We start from the raw sequence: 20,281 nt of genomic DNA, 5'->3' as shown, positions 1-20,281 counted from the left end.
CCCTTCATTGCTGTGGATGCTGATGCTGTCTATTTTTCACATGGGATTGGTTTTGCTAACAATCTTTAAATAAGTATAGTGCATAAATTTCTGAGTAAATGTTAGCATAGATGGGAAAAAAAAAAAAAAGAAGGCGTAAGAGTCAGATGCTGGTTGGATTAAGTCATGTAGAAGGGGTTGGGGGGTAGGTGGAAGGAGGGTTGCTACCTAGAGGCTAATTGGTAAAATCCACATTTTACTCCTTGACAATATATAAACTACCTTCCGGTTGAATGCTTTTCAAAATACAGAGTGGAAGGAGTTTTCTTTGAGAACTAAGAAACAGAGGCAGAATCCTTAATTCCTCTTTAAGCACTGGCTTCGGATACGATGTGTTTATTTTAAACGCCCTTCTAGTCGGAAAGGAAACTGGTTTTTATTTGCCTTGAATCATGTGGTATGAGAGATACTTTATATATGTGATTTAATAGGATGGCATTGGTTTGGTTGGTAGGGGGGTTTTGGGGTTTGGTGTTTTGTTTTTTTTTTTTTTTTTAGATCTTTAAGCCAAAAAATATGTATTATCTGCAATGCCACTTTCACTGAGGCTTCAAGAATCTTTTGCCAAGTTTTTTGTGGGATTTTGTGATTTTTTTTTTTTTTTTATTTTTTTTTTAACTGACTTCTCTGGTTCTTTTCTAGGATGCTGTAGGACACATTGAAAGACATGCTGAGGATGACAGCAGGATTGACTCATGAAGCTTTTCACCTCCCACATTGGGAAGCAATTTTGTATGTCGGAATTATTCCAAATAACATCAATTTCTTACTCCAGTCTTTCCTCTTTCTTTTCCCACCTGGAATACAAAAATGGAGTGGGGCTGAAATGCCTTGCTACAGAGACCGCAGGTTGTGTTGCGCTCTGTAGAAATAAGGCTGGTCAGTTAAGACTTGGCCCAAATGGAAGATTCTTGCAAGTTTTTAATTCATTGATAGATAAGAATATTCCCTCCTCTTGTCTGCCTTGCTTTTTTGTTGTTTGTTTTTTCTGTTTGTGTTTTGGTTCTGGTTTTTTTAAGAAGCATAGTCTGAGAGTCTTTGGGAAGTCCAGAAGGGTGTTGAGAACTTAAAATTACAATAGGTGCTGGTGTCTTGCAAACTCAGCTTGAAGCCTGTTAGTGTCTAAGACATATCTGGTTTTATGTTGTATCCAATTTTTTTAGCTGATTTTAATAAAATTTTGCAAACCAGAATATCACAAATTCTAACAGTGTAGCCTGAATATCCAATGTACATTTTGACTTTCTTCATAAAAATGAAAGGTATTTTATGGAGAACTGGAATAAATTAATTTTTTAATGTTAATTGTAATTTATTTTTATTCCTTGTGTAAAAATTGCTATGACTGCTGCAATGTATACAGTGACAGATTGCCCTAAATACTATACCTCTTGAGGTATTTTGTTTATTTGGAGGGAAGCAGTTATTTCTTGAGAAGCATGCCAGTAGCAGCAGAACAGCCAGAACAGTGGCACCACTCACGTACTTTGCAATCTTAGTCTTTTAAAATATAGGTCCTTATGTACAGGAAAGAAGTAAGCGGTGTCAGCTTTTGTTTTAGTTGAATACCAGCATAACCATTGCTGTCTTGATACAACACAATAGTTTTATTTGGAATCTTAGTGACTGAGCTTTTCAGTCCTGTATCTTCATGGCACAGCAAACTAAGAGAAAAGCAAGGGCACTGCCTGTCTAAGTACATCCACTTAGGTAGTATTTTGTTTCTGTTGTGAACTGGCTTAATTGGCTTGGGCTATATCAAGTTCACAAAAACTCAACTGGAAAGAATGCAGCAGGATTTTAAAGGGTTTTAAAGTCTAAAGTTCTCAAGCAGAAGCTGAGGATACAAAATGCATATCGCATGTAAAAGTCTTTATCTACGAATGCACAGAAGGTGCTGCAGAGAAGCCAGTGCAGAGGGGAAGACTGTTTCTACTTGTCAGGGTTCCTCTGCAGGTGTCCCTTGAGGCGGAAGACTTAACCCATTAAGTTCAGTGAAATGTCCTACTTGCATTTGTGATCCTCTCTCCCTTAACGACACTGATGTAGCCAAGAGCTCTGTTAAACCAGGAGCGTTGTGTTCACTTTCGCCTAACTTGCTGCTCAGGATAAAAAAAAGCAGAGGTCTCTTTAAACTGTAACAGAAGGTTAAAAGACAGCCCAGTGTCAAAACTGAGCTGCTTATAAATGAATCCAGCGCTGTTCAAGCAAATTGAACGTAGCATTTTTACTGAGCATCTCTTTCACCACTACTTTGAGGCTTGATATGCCAACCATAGACCAAATAAGTTTTCTACCCTTTGACTATGAAAAAGCCTTTTTAGGTAAAGAAAGTGATTGAGGGAAGTCCATGGATGTTCCACTCTGCCACCAAATCAAGGAACTTCAAGGCCTTCTCTGAAGCACACGAAGCACGCTATTTTTCTTTTGTCTTAGTGGACAAGCATAATTTCTCTGTATTTGCTTGACATTGATATTTTGTGAGACGGGAGTCAAGTAGGAATGAGATGCAGTAGCATCCTACTTCAAAGACATGGGAATCTCTGAGGTTCCAATGCTTTAGTGGTGATTTGTTTGGCAGGTTTTAAGCTGTTTATGGGCAGGAAAAAACCGCAGTATGTGGCTCAGACCCCAGGCTGTTTTGAGGGTGTTTTTGTTTCGGTTTTTGAGGTGTGTTTGTGGTTTTGGTTTTAGTTTTGGTGTTGTGTTTTTTTTTTTTTCTTTCTGTGGTCTGTGGATGAAGCAATTCAAGAGAGAATCAAGTTCAGGGAAATCTGAGCAGTGTAAATGTTTTCTGATGCAGGCTGTATTGCTCTGTAGTCTCTGAGACTATTTGTTTGGGTTTTTTTTTTTTTCATGACCTAAAAGCAGAAGACTGCGCAATACTTAAACCATTTCCAAAATTATTGGTGTTCAAGAGTTTTTCTGGGGTTTTTTTTGAACCACAGTGAGGGAGCATGTACAAGTGTGGCATAAACAATGTGAACGTCTCGAGCTGTCCTTCGTGGACTGTGCTCGAAGTGAAGCTGTGGAGGTGTGTGTCCTGAGGACAAGCATGTGGAGTGACTGTAGCATTCTGAAAAATGGTGTGTGGGAGTAGATTTTGTTACTTCTTCCTTGTGATTCTTCACGTTCTTTCAGCTGTTTTCAGGAACGTGTGAAGATATTTCTCACTGGGTGTTGCAACAAATACAGTTATTACACTTTATTTGCATTCCTGAGTGCTTGTTGGGTTTATCTTTTCTAGTTGGTGGAAGCAGACTTCCTTTTCTTGTAGTCCATGATATTTCCTTATCTGTCCTTGAGAACAGTCTTCCTGGAAAGTCTGGACTTCTGAAATCCAGGTTTAGCTTTAGCTGTGGTGTCTTTTGCTACTTTGTAGGTCATTTCAGATACATTGTAAGAATCTTGAAATGGGTAAGAGGTGGGAAAATAGCAGAGCTGCATGAGTGTGCGTAAAATTTTGCTTCATGAATATTTTAAAAATTGCTCAGGAGCTCAGAGGAAAATGCTGTGCTGCTTTGTCCTGAGAATATCTTGAAGGGATTTGCTATGAAGTTGTTGTGCAGCTGTAGAAATCCCCAGGCTTCTCTGGTGTTTGGTGGGGGAGGTTTCCTGTTTGTTCAGCTGAAATTTGGTACAGCTCTCACTAGTGGCTGCCTGCTTCTTCCAGAGGCAATTGCAGAAGAGAGGTGGCAAAGTAATGTATTGACTTGGTAGCCATTAATGAGATCCTCGCTGGTCTTTCAGCTTGCGGTTTTGACTCCTGATATACCTCCAGTCAAAAGGTGTAATAACTTTGGGAAGGCAGACTATTGGTGAAATTTAAGAGAGTAGTTTGCCTGAAAAGCAGTTCTGTACATCTGAAGCCTGTTTCAGGACTATTTTTGTTGTCAGTTTGGTTTTTATGCACATTAAAAGTTGTGGGCAGAGTGAGTAGGCTGAGGGTTTATTTTGTTGTTAGCTGTGTTTGGTTTATTAGTCAAATATTAAATAATAGCTCTGGAGTTGCTACATGGCTGACTAAATATGGCAGGGCCTTGGGAGGCAAGCCACCATTTTCCTCTTAGTAGGACTGATGCTGGGCTTATTAAGCTATGAGACTCCTGAAAGTGCTCAGAGGTATTATGTTTTTTTTATGACATAAAGAATGGGCCAGGCACTACCGAAACTGCTTATATCATTCTTTTCAAAAGCACGAGAACTCGTTGCACCATAGGCATACCAAGCCCTGCCCGAGCTCCAAAAGAAGGGTGTGAGTAGCATGAAACAATCACTTAAAGTTCTCATGTGCTGCAAAGCTTAACCAAGCCCAGCAGCCTCACATGTATTGAATGATAAGAGAATGCTAGGACTGGCCTGTATTCGTTGCTCCTTTTTTCTTCAAATCACCAGGAAAAACAGTTAACTGACAGTAGAAAATACTTTGCATCCTAACACTGCTGCTTCTGTATGTGGAAGGGGCCAGAGGGAAAACTGCTGCATCCATTGGTACAAAGATGTGTTAAATATCCCAGCTTCTGCTTGCCTTGTGTCACTTATGTGTGGCTTGCAGACTTAAACATCAGCACATGAGCTGACTTCTGTTCTACAAAATAGCAGGAGTTTGGCTGTGCATTGTGTTTGAAGTAGTGCAGTTCTTAGTGCATGCTTTCAAACTGTACGGATCAACGTCAATGATAACTGAAAACTCGGAATAAACTGTAGGTTCCCAGAAACAAAAACATGGTGTTGAGAAAATATTTTCCCTCTTTCTGAATTAAAACACAGGTACAGATGAATCTTGGTTTTCAGGCTGGTACGGTACTATCACTCAAAGAGTCCATGTTGTCCAGAGTTGCAGAATATGTGAGGAAGGATAAGGAAACGGTTTCAGCTACTGTTTGTAAAATATTTAATAGTGAAAGTAAAGAACAAACTGTGTAGGTATATATTCTGTTATAAGCGCCTGCCAGCTTCTCAAACTTCATTTTGCTGTAAGTGTTAAACAGTCTTTTTGAAGAATGGAAGTGGAATAAAACAACATGACTGAATATTTAATAATTTAAGCTGTGTAGAACATGTGCACAGATTGACCTTCCACTTTGGTACAAAGCTGTGAGCGTAATAATGGAACTTTACACAGCAAAAGAAGAAAAAAAAAAAAAGAAAAATAAAAGTTCTTTATATTGTTCTGGTTTGTCAGTCTGATTCTTCTTTGTTTTGAATGGAATGATTCTTTCACAGGATTCAGTGGAACCTGACTTCATTCTGGATTTTTTTCCTTTTTTAAGGGGGCTGGATAAAATCAGACAGGCCACTTAAAAGCTGCAGCACTGGCAGGAACGTAGCAAGTTTTTGCTCCCAATGTGCAGAAATCTCAGACCTACTCGTTTGGCAGGGAAAATGGCAACTGCCCACCCAGCTGCCGCCGCCAAGGTGAAGTAACTGACACCCCTGCTTCGTGGCCTGTTGCAAAGGGAAGCTCTCCAGAGCTGTTGGTAGTTCACTCAGCAAGGTCTTTAAGGACCAGTTTTGAGTTGCCAATCAAAAATCCTGATTTTGATCTTTGGACTGATACATTTTGGTTTTCTCCTAACAAAGAGCATCTCTGCCATATTTTTGTTTGGAAAATAATAGCTTAGTGGAGAGAAGACATGGCTGGATCCCAGGGCTCCTACTGTTTCAGTCACCTTAAAAATTTGATTTGGGTTAAAACAGAATTTGAATTTCAAGGAGAGTAACTCTTCTTTAGGTGTAACCTATAGGATTTTCTTCCTCTTTCAGAGTAAGTTACAGCACAGGACAACATCAAGAACTCGAGACATTTCAGTTAAATGTGCTACTTACCAGAATAACTGTGAGTGGATGCTACGATGTGTTTTTACCCCTTTGCTTTACAATAGTGGGTTGCTTTGTTACTTTTCACCAGTAGAGAACTGAGTAGAAAGTTCTCCTGACAAAGTCTGGTCTCTTCACACCTTCTCTTGCACATCTTGTTTTTCCTTCCATTTTTATATTGAACAACGATTCACCAGTCCTGAAAGCCTGTCATCCTTAAAGCTGGTAACGATGGAGCTCACAAGGTCAAGTGCTTTGTTGTTTTTAATGCATTGAAGAAGCAAACTGGCAAGCGTTTGAGACAAATGCTTGCCACAGAGCTCCAAAAGCCAGCTCTATATTCAGGAGAATGATGGAAGAGTGCTCACTTTTACATCCTCCTCTGTTCTTTCAAAACAAACCAAAAAACAACCTTAAAGATGAGGCCAAAATCCAGTCAATTTTATTTTTGGTTCAATTAAACTAAGTGTACTTACACATTTTAATAATCTTCCCGAAGTGGTCATGCTAACACAGTGTCTGGTTCTGCTACAAGTCACCTCTTACAATAAAGAAATACACGATACTATGGGGGAAACCCTGGCGGGGGGGAAGTGTGTGTGTAGAGGTGAGTATGTTTGTTTTCTGTCTCAAATGGCAAACCACTTTCTCAATATTGCAGAGAATGCAGTGACAAGAATGTCCAATGTGTAACTGAGATGCTATGGGGGTACTAAAAATGAGAGCAAATTGCTCAGTTCTGATACTTCTGCTGAGGCAGGAGACTGGGATGTGCCTAGGTATCGCAGGCTCTGGTGCCTGCCTTCCACATTTCTAGCATAGCAGAGAACCAACCTGCACAGCCTCATCCGTAACAGTGTAAGTGGGATGCATAATATTACTGTAATCTAGCCCAATCTTGTGAAATATTCAGTCTGCATTATAAAGAGACTGAAAGAACAGTATCAAAAGCAGGAGAAAAGAGTTAATGACTAATTACAAGGTGGTAATGAACTCCTCTGACCTTCACAGTTCAAATACAGCCCCAGTTTTTCCTGACTTGAGGGAAGACTTCTCCAGTTGTCAGCCTAAGCAGAATAACGATGCATGTTCCTTGTCTTCACCATGCAGAAAAAGCTTAATTCAGTCATCAATAAATTGATCCTTGTTGCCCGAAGGAAAATGTCAGGAAATTATAGTAGTAGTTACAGAATACGCGCACTGGTCTGCCTACTGGAGTATGGTTGTCTTTTCTTTTTTCTTTTCCAAGGGATTCTTCCCATGTGCTGTTTATCTCTGTGAGTGAAGCACATAATTAGGAAACGCTCGTGTTTGCGCTTGGGGATGAAGGAGCTGGTTGCACAAAACAGAAGCCTGGAGCGTTTTCTTGCTGAAGCTGGGCGCTGGCTCCGGCGTTAGGCGTACATGGTGAGCTGCAGCCACTGAAAGAAGAGTTGGAGTTAAAGGGTGAAAGACTTGTTGGCATCCTCCAACAAATTGTGTTGAGGCCCCGCAGTTTCTGTAGTGGGAAGGCAGCTGCTCGCCAATGCTTAGTATGAAGCCTACTGGCAGCGGGGAACTTTGTCTTAGGCTTCTCGCTCCTATTCCTCCTTCGCTTGCAAAAAGCAAAGGGGTTTTTTTTGTGGTCTCACTAGCAGAAGACGTGATTTAGGTTGAAACTTTCTAAGTCGTCTTAATAAGACTTTAAAAAGGGTAAAGAACTATGTTAAACCCCACTATCAGTTAACACCTTTAAACTAAAGTATATTTGATTTAAATTGCCTCATAAAAAACCCTCAGAGGTTTTGTGGAAGCAATTCAAAGACGACACAAAGAGTCTGCAGCTGTGCCCTTCAGCACCAGCTGGAACCTTACAGAGCAGCTGTTGCTGGCAGATCATGGATACGGGTGTTTGCTGTATAAATTAAATAACAATAAATAATAAAATATTTTTGAGGTTTTGAAGACTCTTAACTACTTGGATAACAATTTCAGACCAGCTCTCACAGGCTCCCTTGAGAATACGTGCAATGAATAATACAAATAAAATGTAGTATTGTGGCTTTGTGTTAGAAATATTGGCATGAACCAGTTTACCTCCAGGACATTGAGCTTAATGATGCCGTCTCCATCTTTATCGAAGGCGTGGAATGCCCCTATAGCAAGGAAACAAAAGTATGCAGAGTATATTAAATTACTGCATGTGTAAAGATGATCCCAGATAGCAAACCAAATTGTGCTCCTGTTGTATCGTGCAAACTTGTGCAGATACTTAACTTATGTGGCCAGCGAGTATTTCTGCTATTTTTTTCCTTAGCTAATACAAAGCAAAATGCAATGGCATATTTTCTTTTGTGTTTGTATGGGATGGCTGTCATATTTTAGATTCCCTAAGCACATAAATTATGAAAACTATACGTAGGCAGCAGTGCTTTGAGCACAACATTGCGTTTTGGGGGTGAGGAGGGGAGGCAGTGGCAATAAAACTCACGGAACATGGCATCCAGGCGCACGAAGCAGCAGATGAAGCTGTCGAAGTCAATGTTCATGTTCTTGTCAGCGTAGCGCATGGTGATGATGTCATAGAGCTGGTTGTTCAGCCGAAACCCTGCAGAGGACCAGAAATGGGGCACAGCTGGGACACGGCTGGGGGGGGAGCGCTGGTGCCAGTCAGGCCTCCAGGAGAGGTTTGGCTGTGGTGCTTCCCAGTCCCAGCTGAAGCTCAGGCTAAATAAAATTAAATAAAGCTATAAGGAGCTTCCCTGTGTCCGGCTGCTTTCTTAGAACAGAATTAGCATTTTGAAATTATGGTTTGGAAGGGGGATAGCACATGAGTTACGCTGTAAATATGAAGAGAAGGAGTCTCCACCAAATAGTTTGCGGCTAAGCTGAGCCCGATAGGAGCAAAACAACAAAAACTGGGCGACAGAAACGTAGGAGGAAGTTGCTCTGAAAACACAACTACACAACAGTCAAAAAATAGATCAGGAGGTAACTCATCGGCATGGCATTACTGAACCATGGCACTGGCTGCTGCCGTGTGCAACCGTGTGTTGTAAAGGGTCTGTCGTGATTTGGGTACTGCTGGTCGTTGGCTAAATGCAAGGTCATGCACAGTCTATTGGCTGTAAGACTGAGAAATTTTTATTGCAGATTGTGTTCTTATTTCTAAAGTCAGGGCGGGAGGCATTGAATTTTTTTTTTTTTTACATTGACAACTTTCTTGGTGAGAATTAAAATGGAAGATTAAAATGACCCATATTTCTACAGCACCAGGCGTCCAAATCCAGGTGTAGTTTTGTCCTTAGCAATGGATCAACTCACTGATGTTTTGTAAAGTACAAGATAGCCGCCTGTTTCTGTGCCTTGATGAACTGGTAACTGATGTGCCAAAATACTCCCAAAGGTGAAGCAACACTGAAATCATCATATTTAGGTTTATAGTGATGCTACAGATTTTCTGATTAAAGAAGCTAGCTTGCTCCCTTAGCAAAAGAGCAGCTGGTAAAGACATTTGCTGGGGGAAGCCTGCTGTCCAGGGAAAGAAGCACACCAATGTGCTTGAGACAAGAAGCAAGAAAAGTCAAAAGCTTCTCTTTGCAGGACAAATTTCATTAACTGCAACTTTTGGAAAATAATTTCTTCTTACTGCGCAGGTAGAAGAAGAGACTGAGCCCGCAGTGGCTTAGTGCCACTAAGAAACATGAGCGGGACTCAAGAAATGTCCATCCAGTTGCCTCGGATGCAAACTTGGACATTGACCTGCTCTGCCTTAGTTTCGGTGCCTGTACGCTTGAATTGAAGGTTTTCTGCTGTTCTTTGATTGCTACTTACACAAACATAAGGAACCCACAGCTTAAATGAAGTCAAATATCTTCAGGGCTTGCTGGTCACCCTGAATAGCAGGACCTGGATCCTTAAGACAGCAGAGCATCATTCACTGGAAGTTTAAAGAACTGAAGAGATCTATTTGGTTGGCAAGACATACAAGATTTGCTGCTTGGGTATTTGAGAAGCTCTGTTGGGGGGAAAAAAGGATTTTTGAATTTCTGTAGGGCCCCTTTTTAAAAGGCTGCACTGTGTTCCTGATTTCACCCTATGACAGATCAATCAAAACAAATTTTCCTTGGCTGTTGGGCATTGAACACCAGGGGAAGTACCTGCATCGTTGACTGCATTGCGCATCTCGTAGCTGTTAATGGTTCCTGAATGATCTGTGTCATAACGCTTGAAAATTTTCTGGAAAAAGAAAAAAATAAATACACAACAGAAATAAAAGCATGTACTTCTGTTGAATGTACCCACTGAACAGGGCTGGGATGTGTACCCCAGGCACTGGGAGGCTTTGCCATTTGCCTTATATTGCTGCTTCCAGGCAGTCTCGGTCACAAAGTAAAATAATTTAAATCCATACTGTGAGAAGCAAAAAACTCTCCTCTAAAGACTCCCCTTGTCTGACTTGAGTTTATGCTGTTAATTCTCTCTCTTGATTATCCTAATTAAGCTATTTGCGAGGCCTGAGTCTAGTTCCCATCACCCTCCTCTTCCAATCTGTAGCATCTCCGTGCTATTCCCATGGGGCAAGTTCTTCCATGAGTGCTGGAGCTTCAGCAGTTCAGGCTATTAGCTTAGGCTGTGAGTAGGATGAGGAGAGACATTTCTTTTTAGAAGTTAATTTGCAGATTTTTTTAGCTTTTCTTTTTGTTGTAGTGTATGTAGAAAGGTCTGGGTTTTCCTACACAAGCTTTTGCACAGCAGAAGCTGTGAAGAACAGCATTGTGGGATATCAGCAATACCTGCCAGCTTTTAATCTTGTCCCAGAGATGTCGAAACTCGTCAAAGTTTATCTTCCCTGAGCCGTCTGTCTGTGATGCAAGCATTCAGGTAAAAAAACCCACAATATTTTTAAGGGAAAATTAATTAAGCCTGCAGCTACTGGTGAAGGGCTGAATGTGAAACTGAGTGCAGGACCTCAGCGTTAAGAGTGGGCTGAGCTGCACAGTAAAATATTTGTGAACGTTTTGGCTGTTGTGCATAGTGTTTTGTTTTAGGAGTGTGAAGTAGTATTTGTACTTGGTGTAGAAGCAAACATCTGGTGCAGGAGAGAGGCTTGCTTCTGGAGCTATTATAAAGTATGAGGGCTCTTTCCAAATACCTCCAAATGTGAAGCTTACTCAATGTTTTTAAGACAATTGAGCTTTATCCTAGAGTTAAGACTTTTCTGCCTTGCTTAAAATTAATCAAGAACTAAGCAAAACGTTGAATGAAGTGGTTTACAAAAATGTGTTTCAGTTCCAACCATTATGGCTCTGGGTTGTAGTTACAGTTTTGGTCTGGTTATGTTTAAATGCGCTTACATTCTCTCAAAATCATGCGTTATGTCAAGCAGGAAAACTGATTGATGTTGTATCGGAGGTAACCCTGTATGCCATCTTGCAGTGTGCTTTATTATATTTGCTCTGAGACCATTTCAGTATGCATTGCCTGCTAAGCGCACAGTGGAATGTAGAACACATTATAAACTTAAAGAGAGAAATATACTAAGTTTGTTGGCAAGAACTGTAGTTATGTTGAGTTGATTTAAAAAAAAAATGTTCTGCTTTTTTTTTTTAAGTCATGCTTTAGTACATGAGCTGGCCAGTTGCTGATACCTAAGGAAGGCTATCGTACTGACTGATTCTGAATTTTCTGTTTTGGGATATTTTCATCTGCTGGCGACACTAATGTTGAGGTGACTGGAGTTAAGATGTGCCAAACCGTGTTACCTGACTATACAGACTATAATGTACTGCTCTGCTTCCCTGGCTTACTAAGTTGCGTGTGTGTAGGGGTGGGGAACACGACTCAAATGGACTGGTGTGGTGTCAAGCGCTGCACTTTCACCAGAAAAGGATACATCCATTAAAGCAATCATGCTGCGGCAGGATTCCAGTTCAAATCCTTCTGTCTTTAGGTCCTTATCTGAAATAAATAATCCCAGCTGAAAACAGAGTCAAGTCAGCAAGCACTTCTTCCTCTTAGGTGTAACTCTACTCAGAGTAGAAGCCAAACCTACTTCCTTTGTCCAGTAAGAAATGAGTGGTAGAGAAATCTGAAAAGACTTTGCGTTATTGCTTGTGAATTAGAGGTTACTTTTCTTGACATGTTATACACAATAAAAACCTCTGGAAAACGTTGAACTAACTGCTAGGTAACTAAGCAAGCCCAGGGTCTGTAGGCCAAAGTTTGCTGAACAGGGAGAAAGGCCTGCCTCTCCCTTAGAATTTTTTTCTTTTTAAAGGGCATTTGCAGACTGCTAGAAATGCGATGTTATCCTGCATGGTGCTTCCAATGAACATTTGCTCATTCCCACATTATCAGTACTCGATCACTTGTAGAGAGCATCTCTGTGAAAAGTTCAGCTCACTAAAATCACAGAATCACAGAATGGCAGGGGTTGGAAGGGACCTCGGGAGATCATCTCGTCCAACCCCCCTGCTAAAGCAGGTTCACCTAGAGCATGTTACACAGGACTTCGTCCAGGCGGGCTTTGAATATCTCCAAAGAAGGAGACTCCACAGTCCCCCTGGGCAGCCTGTTCCAGCGCTCCGTCACCCTCAGAGTAAAGAAGTTTTTCCTCATATGCAACTGAAACCTCTTATGTCTCAGTTTGTACCCATTGCCCCTTGTCCTGTTGCTGGGCACTACTGAAAGTCTTTGCATCCAAGTCCATGGAAGTGTAACTAGGAAATTTGTGGGTTTGAAACGGTAAACAATTTTTAGAGTGCAACTCAGGGGTGGAGGGTTACATTTATATTGCAGACTTCTTTGTCCAGGGTTACTGAAAAACATGCTCAAACTCACGTTTTTTTACAACGTTATTGAGAACATTCCTGAGTTCTTCAGCATTGATCTCCATGTCCTGGTGGGAAATGTGGTGAGAATATAATTAATTACAGCATTCCTTATTAAGCAGATCATTTTATGGGTGCATATGCTAAAAATATGAAGTCTTTGGTCACTTTTCACTATGGCGTATACGTGTTTCAAACTAGAGAGCAGTCCAAATCTTTACTGAGGCTGCAGTACGAGATGGGTCTAAAGTTATCATATAGTGCCTATTAAACTACAATGAGAAGAACCACCAGTAATTTCAAGCCACTGTTTAATTTTGTATAAGCCAGAAAAACCCTGTAACCCATTTGCAGTCTCTTGATTTATGCAGTTCTTGGATCTGTTTTTACTTTTATCTTCCCTCATTAAGCATATACTGGAGGGCATTGTATGTATAACTTGTTTATACATGCCATGCAAAATAGCATCTTCTGGTAGTGATAGAAGTAAAAGCCTGAATTTAAATAAGGTTCCCTTGTACACAGTGGGAATAGCTTGTGTGTACATATGAGGATAGCTGTACACTTAATTGGATTTTGATTTGATTTTGCTTAGCTTCCCATCTCAAAGGAAATTTGATGGAAGAAAATTCAAAGGAAATCTTAAAATTCAGTGTTTTGAAACCGTGATGCAGTTGCTTTATGTGCTGTTGTGGCTAGGCTGCTTTGATGGCAGACAGGGATCGGTTGCATACTCACGTCCCCTGCAATCTGTCGGAAAATGTTCCTGAACTGTTTTTCCTCTTCAGTCTCCTCCCGAGCTTTTGCTGAAGGACGCTGAAAAGAGACAAGCAAAGAAGGGATACAACTGTAGCCCAGCAGGGAAGGGAGAGGACCCAGGGGGCTCGCTCGCCCTTGCGCGAAGGAGCCTCTTGGTGAATCTGATGCTCTTTGGAGGAATTGGTTGTCCTCCTGTTCCTTTCCCCATTTTTTGATTATATTTATTTCCTGGCAAAACTGCTGAGTATTTAACTTCATCCCATTGCTCTCCTTTGTCTTGGAAGGAGGCTAAATGTTTACTTTCACTGATGGATGTTTGTCTTCTAATTTTTTGTTTCAAAACATTGCAAAGGAGAAGTTTGGAGGAGCAGAGGCACATCATCTCCATAGCCACCCTGTAGGCTATGGATTGACCAGAGGGACTCAGGCTTGATAGCTCTCTGTAACCTGGGGGGCCCCTTGCTGGAGAGAAGTAGCACATGAAACAGAGGAAAACAATGAAAGCAAAGCTTTTGCAGACCCATGCAAAGGGCAAGCCTGAACTCTGAGGCCGATACTGAAAAAGGAAACTATATTTTATTTCCTCAACACCCCCCCCTCCCCCCAAATATTAAATTACAGGAATTATGTATAATGAAGTCAAGTGAATTTCTTGACTTGGTTATTATTTTTGTTTGTCTAAATGCAAAGGAATGTTAAGATGGGTTCCCGCTTCGCCGCCTGTGTGCTGTGGTGGTGGTGCAGCAGAGCAGCGCGCTCCCTGCCAGCACAGGTGCCAGCTGTGCCTCCAGACGCCATGAGCCTGGGTGAGGGGCCTGGCTGTTGCATTTTGCTTCCCTCACCCGCCTGCAGGTAGAAATTCCAAATTTGCTACCCTGTTTTCCTCCTCTCTGGTAGTGAGAGAAAAGAGGAGGGATGCAGGAGCTCCTGGGGTTACTCGGGCGTTTTGTCTCTGGCCAGCGGAGGCTGGTATAGGGCCGTATAATCTGTGGCAGGGAGAGGCTGCGATTATTGCCAGGAGCTCCTGAAGGCCCTCGGGTGGGATTCGCGCGGGTGCCCTGTGTAAAGTGGGCACCGCTCTGGGGGGCTGCATGAGGGTGGGTGGAAGTGTGCTGCTGATGGGAAGGGATCGCTCCCAGCTGGGATCCTTGTATGACAGAGCAACTAAGGAGATGTTTTCAAGGAACTACATCCTCCAGCATAGGTGTGAAATAACTGAAGGGATAGTCTCTCGTAGCTCATGCTCGTCAGAGCCACGTAAACCCCGTGTGCTAAGATTTGATGAAAAGCTGTTAAGTGTCTAAGGATGCTGCCCCATTCCTCTGCTCTCGTGCTAGCCAGACCAAACCCTATTTTCCCCCTTGCCATTTGCTGCAGAAACCTTTTTCTCATCTACGTGGGTTTTTTCACCGTCTTTGCCAGCGTCTTCGTCTGCTGTCAGCTCCTTATTGCTGTTTGCTCTGTCGGAAACAAAGATGATAGGCTAGAAGAAGAAGAAGGAAGAGAGCAAAAGAGAAGTGGAAATTACACAAAAAATAGCAGAAGGGAAAATACTTAGGGACACCCATTCTGTGGTAAAGCACATGCAGCGACAGCTCCTGCCCTGAGAGGGTGCCTGGAGAAACCAGAGCTGGGAATGAAAGAAAAGGTGGAGGAATTTCTGAAGTTACTGCTCTCCCTGGGCTAGAAAAGCTGCAAAAGTCTTTTTGCAAAATAGTGCAATCTCTGGCTTCCAGCTTTCCTGTTCAGAAAGCCAGTACCCATTTAAACATTTTTTTTATTATTTTTTTAAGCAAAATAAGCCTCTCAGATTCTCAATTCTCAGTTAAACTGATGAACTTGCCCCTCTCTGTGAAGGACAGTAGCACTGAAAGTGAACAGAATCTGAATCCTACACAGAAAGTGAATATCTTCGTACCAGCTTGTTAATTCTCTGAGGCTTACATTCTTTCTCTGTATTAATTCTTGAAGCATCCAGCTGTAAGCAGCCACGTGCAGTTGTTCGGTTTTAGTGCATTTAAAAGAAGGGAAGCTGCTACAAGATGCAAATGTTACCCTAGAGTATTAATGCAGTCAGTCTGCCCTGAGATTAAAATGCCTGGTTACGTTGTCAGGGTCCTAAATGTGTTGTGTCGAATCAAAAGGAGAATCCTGGACTCTGGTGAGCAGAAACTTCTGGGAAGAGCAGCTGCAGCAAGCAACGTAAAGCAAAAGTGAGGGCATGCGACTAGAGAAGTGGCGATTTTCACCAGAAGCTGAAAATTTCTGTCAGCCTTTTGCCACTCCCTTGAGTGAGAGAGGTGTATGATGCTATAGCTATTTCATTAGATTTTAGTGTAGGAAGACAAAGTCTTTACTGCCTGCAAATGGCCTCTTATCCAGTGCCCTTCGTTAATGGGACCAGTTTCCAGGTGCAGAGAAATCACTACTGATATGGAGGAACTCTGCTCCTGCTGCATGCATTGCACATGCTCTTTGTCTTGCTGGCACCCAGCACATCACACAGGTACCCACCTTGCCCTTCTTCTTCTTCTTCTGTACAAAAAGAGACAAGTGAGGAGAAAAAAAGTGGTTTTAAAGAGGACTGTAGATTTTATGCATATTGTGCAGAGCTGGTGGTAAAGTTTCTTTTTTTTTCGTCTTTCCCTTTCTCATGTTTATTTTACCCATTCTTACACAGTTTTCAAATCTCAAAATGAGGGGGAAGAGCACCCACCAAGAAATTGCATATTGAAGGACAGAAATTGCAGAAACCATAGCAAAACAGAATCCCATCCCACCCCACCTGGGGCTTTGCCTGCTTGAATAAAATCTCCGTTATACCTCTGTCTCTGACTACTCCTCTTTTTCCCAGCCTGTCAGTGCAGCGGAGATTGGACTCTTGTGCCCACAGATCAACGGTTATCTGAAGTGGCAATTAAATACCACTAGATCTGGAGAGCTGATCTTGTTATCATGGCAGTATACGGAAGGGGAACACATCTGAGGAAGGTTTGATGGCACTCTGTTCTGTGCAAGAGCATTTCCTCTGGGTTTTTTCCAAGACTATTTGTGTTGCTAGCTCTAGAGTATTCCCCTATAGATGTGTAAAACCATGGGCTGAACAGTTAGAGCTTGCCCTGGATGCTAGCTGGAATCAGAGCATCAGTAGGATCCCTTTCCAGAAAGCATGTACTTCAGAATAAGGTACTTTTTTCTTTATTAGATGAGATACCAATTTCCCAGACAAATCTCATAGCGCAAAGCTAGGCCTCCAGTAAATGACTCCATCGATTGAGAGTATTCAAAGGCAATGCTTGGCATCCAGCTTTTTTATGCCAGGAACAGACTTCAAATCTGGCAAAAGATTTTGGCCTGTCCAAAATAGAAAGTAGTGTATGTAAACCAAGTGTTAATAAAGTATGAGGAAATGTGGGATTTTGTGCTAAAGGAGCTGTCGTGTGGCCACAAACGGTTTCCTGCTGTAGGTTTCCCCAGGTGTGATGCTCCTCCCCTCCCTGCTTCTACTCACATAGAGAAGAGGCCCAGGACAGCACTCACCGATGGACGCTCTGCCTCAATCATGTTTTCAACCTCCCTAGAAGAAAGCAGAAAGTAAATAAATCGGGCAAGTGGCTGTTCCTCACATTGCTTGTTTTCTGTAGCTGGTTTGTAAGTGGCCACATGAACTTTCCAAACAGGCATCAGTGTGAGCTGGCTTCCAAGCATTCCAGCTGCAGGCTCTAGATGTAGCTTTTCCCGGATTGAGCCGAGCATCCCAAGTACCACTTCCAGGAGCACTGCTGCCTGGTTTACTCCTCTGAAGAGCCTCGATACTACTGAACTTTGACAGGAAGGAGCAAAACAGAAGCTGTTTGTCCTAAGCAAAGTGACGCTGGCTGCAATTTGCTGAGCTCTGGGAAGCTAGTTAAGGAGCAGGGCGGGAAAGACATAACCACCTACTTCTATGTTTCATTTGTGACCAAAATTAGATCTGGTTGAACGACTTATCTGGCCAAAACTTTACCCAGTGGCATACAGCAATAAAACCCAAGCAGGTTAATTTTCATTATTAAAAATGGCTAATGGTATGTTTACAAGGGACATCCTGCAAGTAGTAAGCTTCTCCAAAGACAGTTTGAAGTAGGCTGTTGTTAGACTCTAAGGGAAGCTCAGGGAAATGAGTTTGCTGGTTGGAGTTTGTAATGGGGTTCAAAAAATTAAAAGCAGGGTGTAGCAAACTGGGAACATGACTATAACAGACTGGCAAGCTCACCTCCACCTTTAAGGCCAGATAAATGGATCTGCAACTTACTCTGAAAGACTTCTTTTCTCTGAGAAGACCCTCAGGATGAATTCTCCCTCCTGGTGGGGTTCGTATGTCGATGGGATGACAACGTACTCGCTGGGAGGTAGCCGGAAGCGCTCAGAGATTTCTCGCATGTTTATGTAGGTTTTACTTCTAGCTTTGGAGGCATTGTAGAGGAAAAAATCCTTTTGCAAGTGGTGCTTAGTACCATGCATCTGCAGAACAAATGAGTCAGTTTGTCTTCAAGGAAGTCTTACCCGTTCCCCAGGTCATGCAGGCAGTACATGGTTGGGACAGAAAACACAAATGAAGCAGCAGCTTGGCAAGCAGGGAGCAGACAAGGGATGCTTGCTGGGGACAGATATGGAGTCTGTCACCTTTAAGTTGCTACTGGTTGGGTCTAGCTGGCTTCTGAGGGCTGCTCCAGGGCCCACCTGCAGAGCATTGGCTGACTGCTCTGTAGGCACTTTTATCTGACTGTTTTATTGGATGTGAAGTTGTGTGTAAGCAAACTTCAGCTACTTTCTTTGGAGGGTGGCATGGCAAGAGATGGTACATGCCTACACCTGCGTGCAGTGTGGTAAGGTGAAGGTGCTTTCAGTAGAAGCATGTCCTTGCCTGGACAAAACATGAGCTCTGTATCTGCTAAAAAAACATGATAATAAAACGTTGCATTGATTCAGATATGAAAATGAAGTCAAGAATTTTGGGCTAAGAGCTCCTGTAAACTGTTTGCCACAGGAATAACCACCTGTAAAACAGTTGGCAAAGACAACATCTAGACTGTCATCTTCATGTTTTCCAGGCAACCCAGCCTTCAGCTGAGTTTGTTTGCAAAACTTGTGATGCCAATGATTCAGCTACTTGGCAGGCTTAGAAAAACTTAACCTGTGTACTTCTAATACGTTTTCTTCAATGGCTGAAAATACCATTTGTTTTCCAAACAAATTCTGAGACCACAGCTAAAACTCAGTGGCTGCAGGCTACCAGCTGTTGGCATTTGTTTGCAGGAGGAACTGGAAGTGGTTCAGGGCGCTTCTGTGTGGGGTGCAATGGCAAAGTCCTCGCCAACGCCGCTTCCCTGCAGCCCAGGGTCACTGACAGACCGTGCAAGACGCGGCTAGGTTGCATGTGAATAGAAAAGAAGGACTAAGGAAAAGGTGCAGGTGAAAACAGGGTGCAGGTGAGAAGGAATTAAAAATTACTCACAAAATGTTACTAAAAAACACTCAAAGCAGAAAGGTTAGCAGTTTCTCTTTTGTTACATCCCTGAAGACAAACTCAACTGGATAGTTTCCTTGCTGACTTACAGACAGGCACAACAGTAACACTATCTGTGAGCATACACCAAGCTGTCAATCTGCCTCGACTCTGCTCATACCTCTTTGGGCACCTTAGGGAGAAACAAAGAGAAGAAACAGTCAGAGCTGCTAGGTGAGTCCACGCGTTTATAGATCGTACAGAAGGACGTTCGCATAGACTTCTGGGCACGCAGCCAGTAAATAAAATGCCCCAAGTTGTACAATTATTCTAAGCCATTTCTTTCTTCCTTTCCAGATTTCTTGGGATCTGCAGGAGATCCTCTAAGATTTGAACTAAACATATTTGTGCAAAGGACTGTGTAAATTGACTTCTTCATGAAGTCGATAGCAGGGACAGAGGTTAATTGCTATCTATGTGTCTTGGAAGTCTGTTTCCTTTTTTACACTATTCTGTTAACGAAATGTTTCGTTTCAGCAGGGATAAAAGGGTGATTGGAGGGTATATGGGAAAGAATATGTGGAAATCTGGTATTAAGTCACCCTAAAAGCCTAAAAAGTGTGTTACTTATAGATGGGGTAAACCCTGAGGTTACTATGGGCTGAATGGTTAAGAAGCCTTGAATTTCATTCCTTTCTTCCAGGTTTCCTCTGTGTTCCTTGCAAAGTAAAAAATTGCAATTCATGTAGTCAGGCTGACCAATTCTGTGACTCTCTTGGTAAATGCATACTGTCAGGATTTGTGACCATGGTGCTAAGAACAAAGTCTAGAGCTGGTACCTCGTAGATGGCAAAGCCAATGGTGTACAGATTAGCTCCCAGCTTGCGTTCTTTCCTCCTATTTTTCTGCATCAGTGCGACGAGGAAGCTGCAGACAACCTCTTCATCCTCAGGATCATCATCTTCCTCCAGGAGCTTCAGGCGATACTGGGGGTTGGTCCAAAATGTATCTGTGAAATCCCACCAACAACCCAAAGCCAACATGTAAAGCTTCAGTTTTCTAACAATACTCACGATCAAAGAGAACTTTTAAGTTCCTTGCCTGTGGTTCCTGAGAGAAAGGTTAAAACTGGGCTAATACGTCTGTACTTCTTTACATGTTACGGGTTTTACATAGTTCTAGCAAAACTGCACAGGAAAGGAGGTTATAAAATGAAGAATTGGCATCTGACACACTTCCAAAGTATCTAAAGCTATCAGAAAGTGGATTTCCCAAGTGAAATCTGTTAGACTGAAATTGATCTCTCTTATCTTACTTGGGGCACTGTGAAGTATTTGAACAGTGATTTATCCTTGCCAGGCCT

General features: G+C 42.2%; 2 protein-coding genes across 9 annotated transcripts in view; one reads left to right on the top strand and one right to left on the bottom strand.

Moving 5' to 3' along the window:
- The window catches only part of ZNF106 (zinc finger protein 106), a 31,454-nt gene extending 29,297 nt beyond the window's left edge, over positions 1-2,157 (top strand). For both annotated transcript variants that reach the window (XM_009640235.2, XM_035895762.1), the window contains exon 21: positions 682-2,157. In XM_009640235.2, the coding sequence (XP_009638530.1) occupies positions 682-738 (57 nt within the window). In that variant the 3' untranslated portion in view covers positions 739-2,157. The remainder of the gene's footprint in view (positions 1-681) is intronic.
- A 4,133-nt stretch (positions 2,158-6,290) lies between these two features.
- CAPN3 (calpain 3) overlaps positions 6,291-20,281 on the bottom strand; it is a 33,492-nt gene continuing 19,501 nt past the window's right edge. For 3 of the 7 annotated variants that reach the window (XM_035895764.1, XM_035895763.1, XM_035895765.1), the window contains 12 exons: positions 19,758-19,927; positions 19,100-19,111; positions 17,725-17,933; positions 16,971-17,007; positions 13,410-13,487; positions 12,682-12,739; positions 11,735-11,799; positions 10,635-10,703; positions 9,999-10,077; positions 8,330-8,446; positions 7,936-7,994; positions 6,291-7,280 (listed from right to left, as the gene is read on the bottom strand). In XM_035895764.1, coding sequence (XP_035751657.1) covers positions 7,254-7,280; positions 7,936-7,994; positions 8,330-8,446; positions 9,999-10,077; positions 10,635-10,703; positions 11,735-11,799; positions 12,682-12,739; positions 13,410-13,487; positions 16,971-17,007; positions 17,725-17,933; positions 19,100-19,111; positions 19,758-19,927 — 980 coding nt within the window. In that variant the 3' untranslated portion in view covers positions 6,291-7,253. The other 4 variants (XM_035895769.1, XM_035895767.1, XM_035895766.1 and 1 more) reach the window with 4 other exon arrangements.

The sequence above is a fragment of the Egretta garzetta genome, unplaced genomic scaffold (genome assembly GCF_000687185.1).
Source record: "Egretta garzetta isolate BGI_Z169 unplaced genomic scaffold, ASM68718v1 scaffold526, whole genome shotgun sequence".
Lineage (NCBI taxonomy): Eukaryota > Metazoa > Chordata > Aves > Pelecaniformes > Ardeidae > Egretta > Egretta garzetta.
The sequence above is the reverse complement of the archived record's forward strand: the minus strand, read 5'-3'. Positions and strand labels throughout refer to the sequence as shown.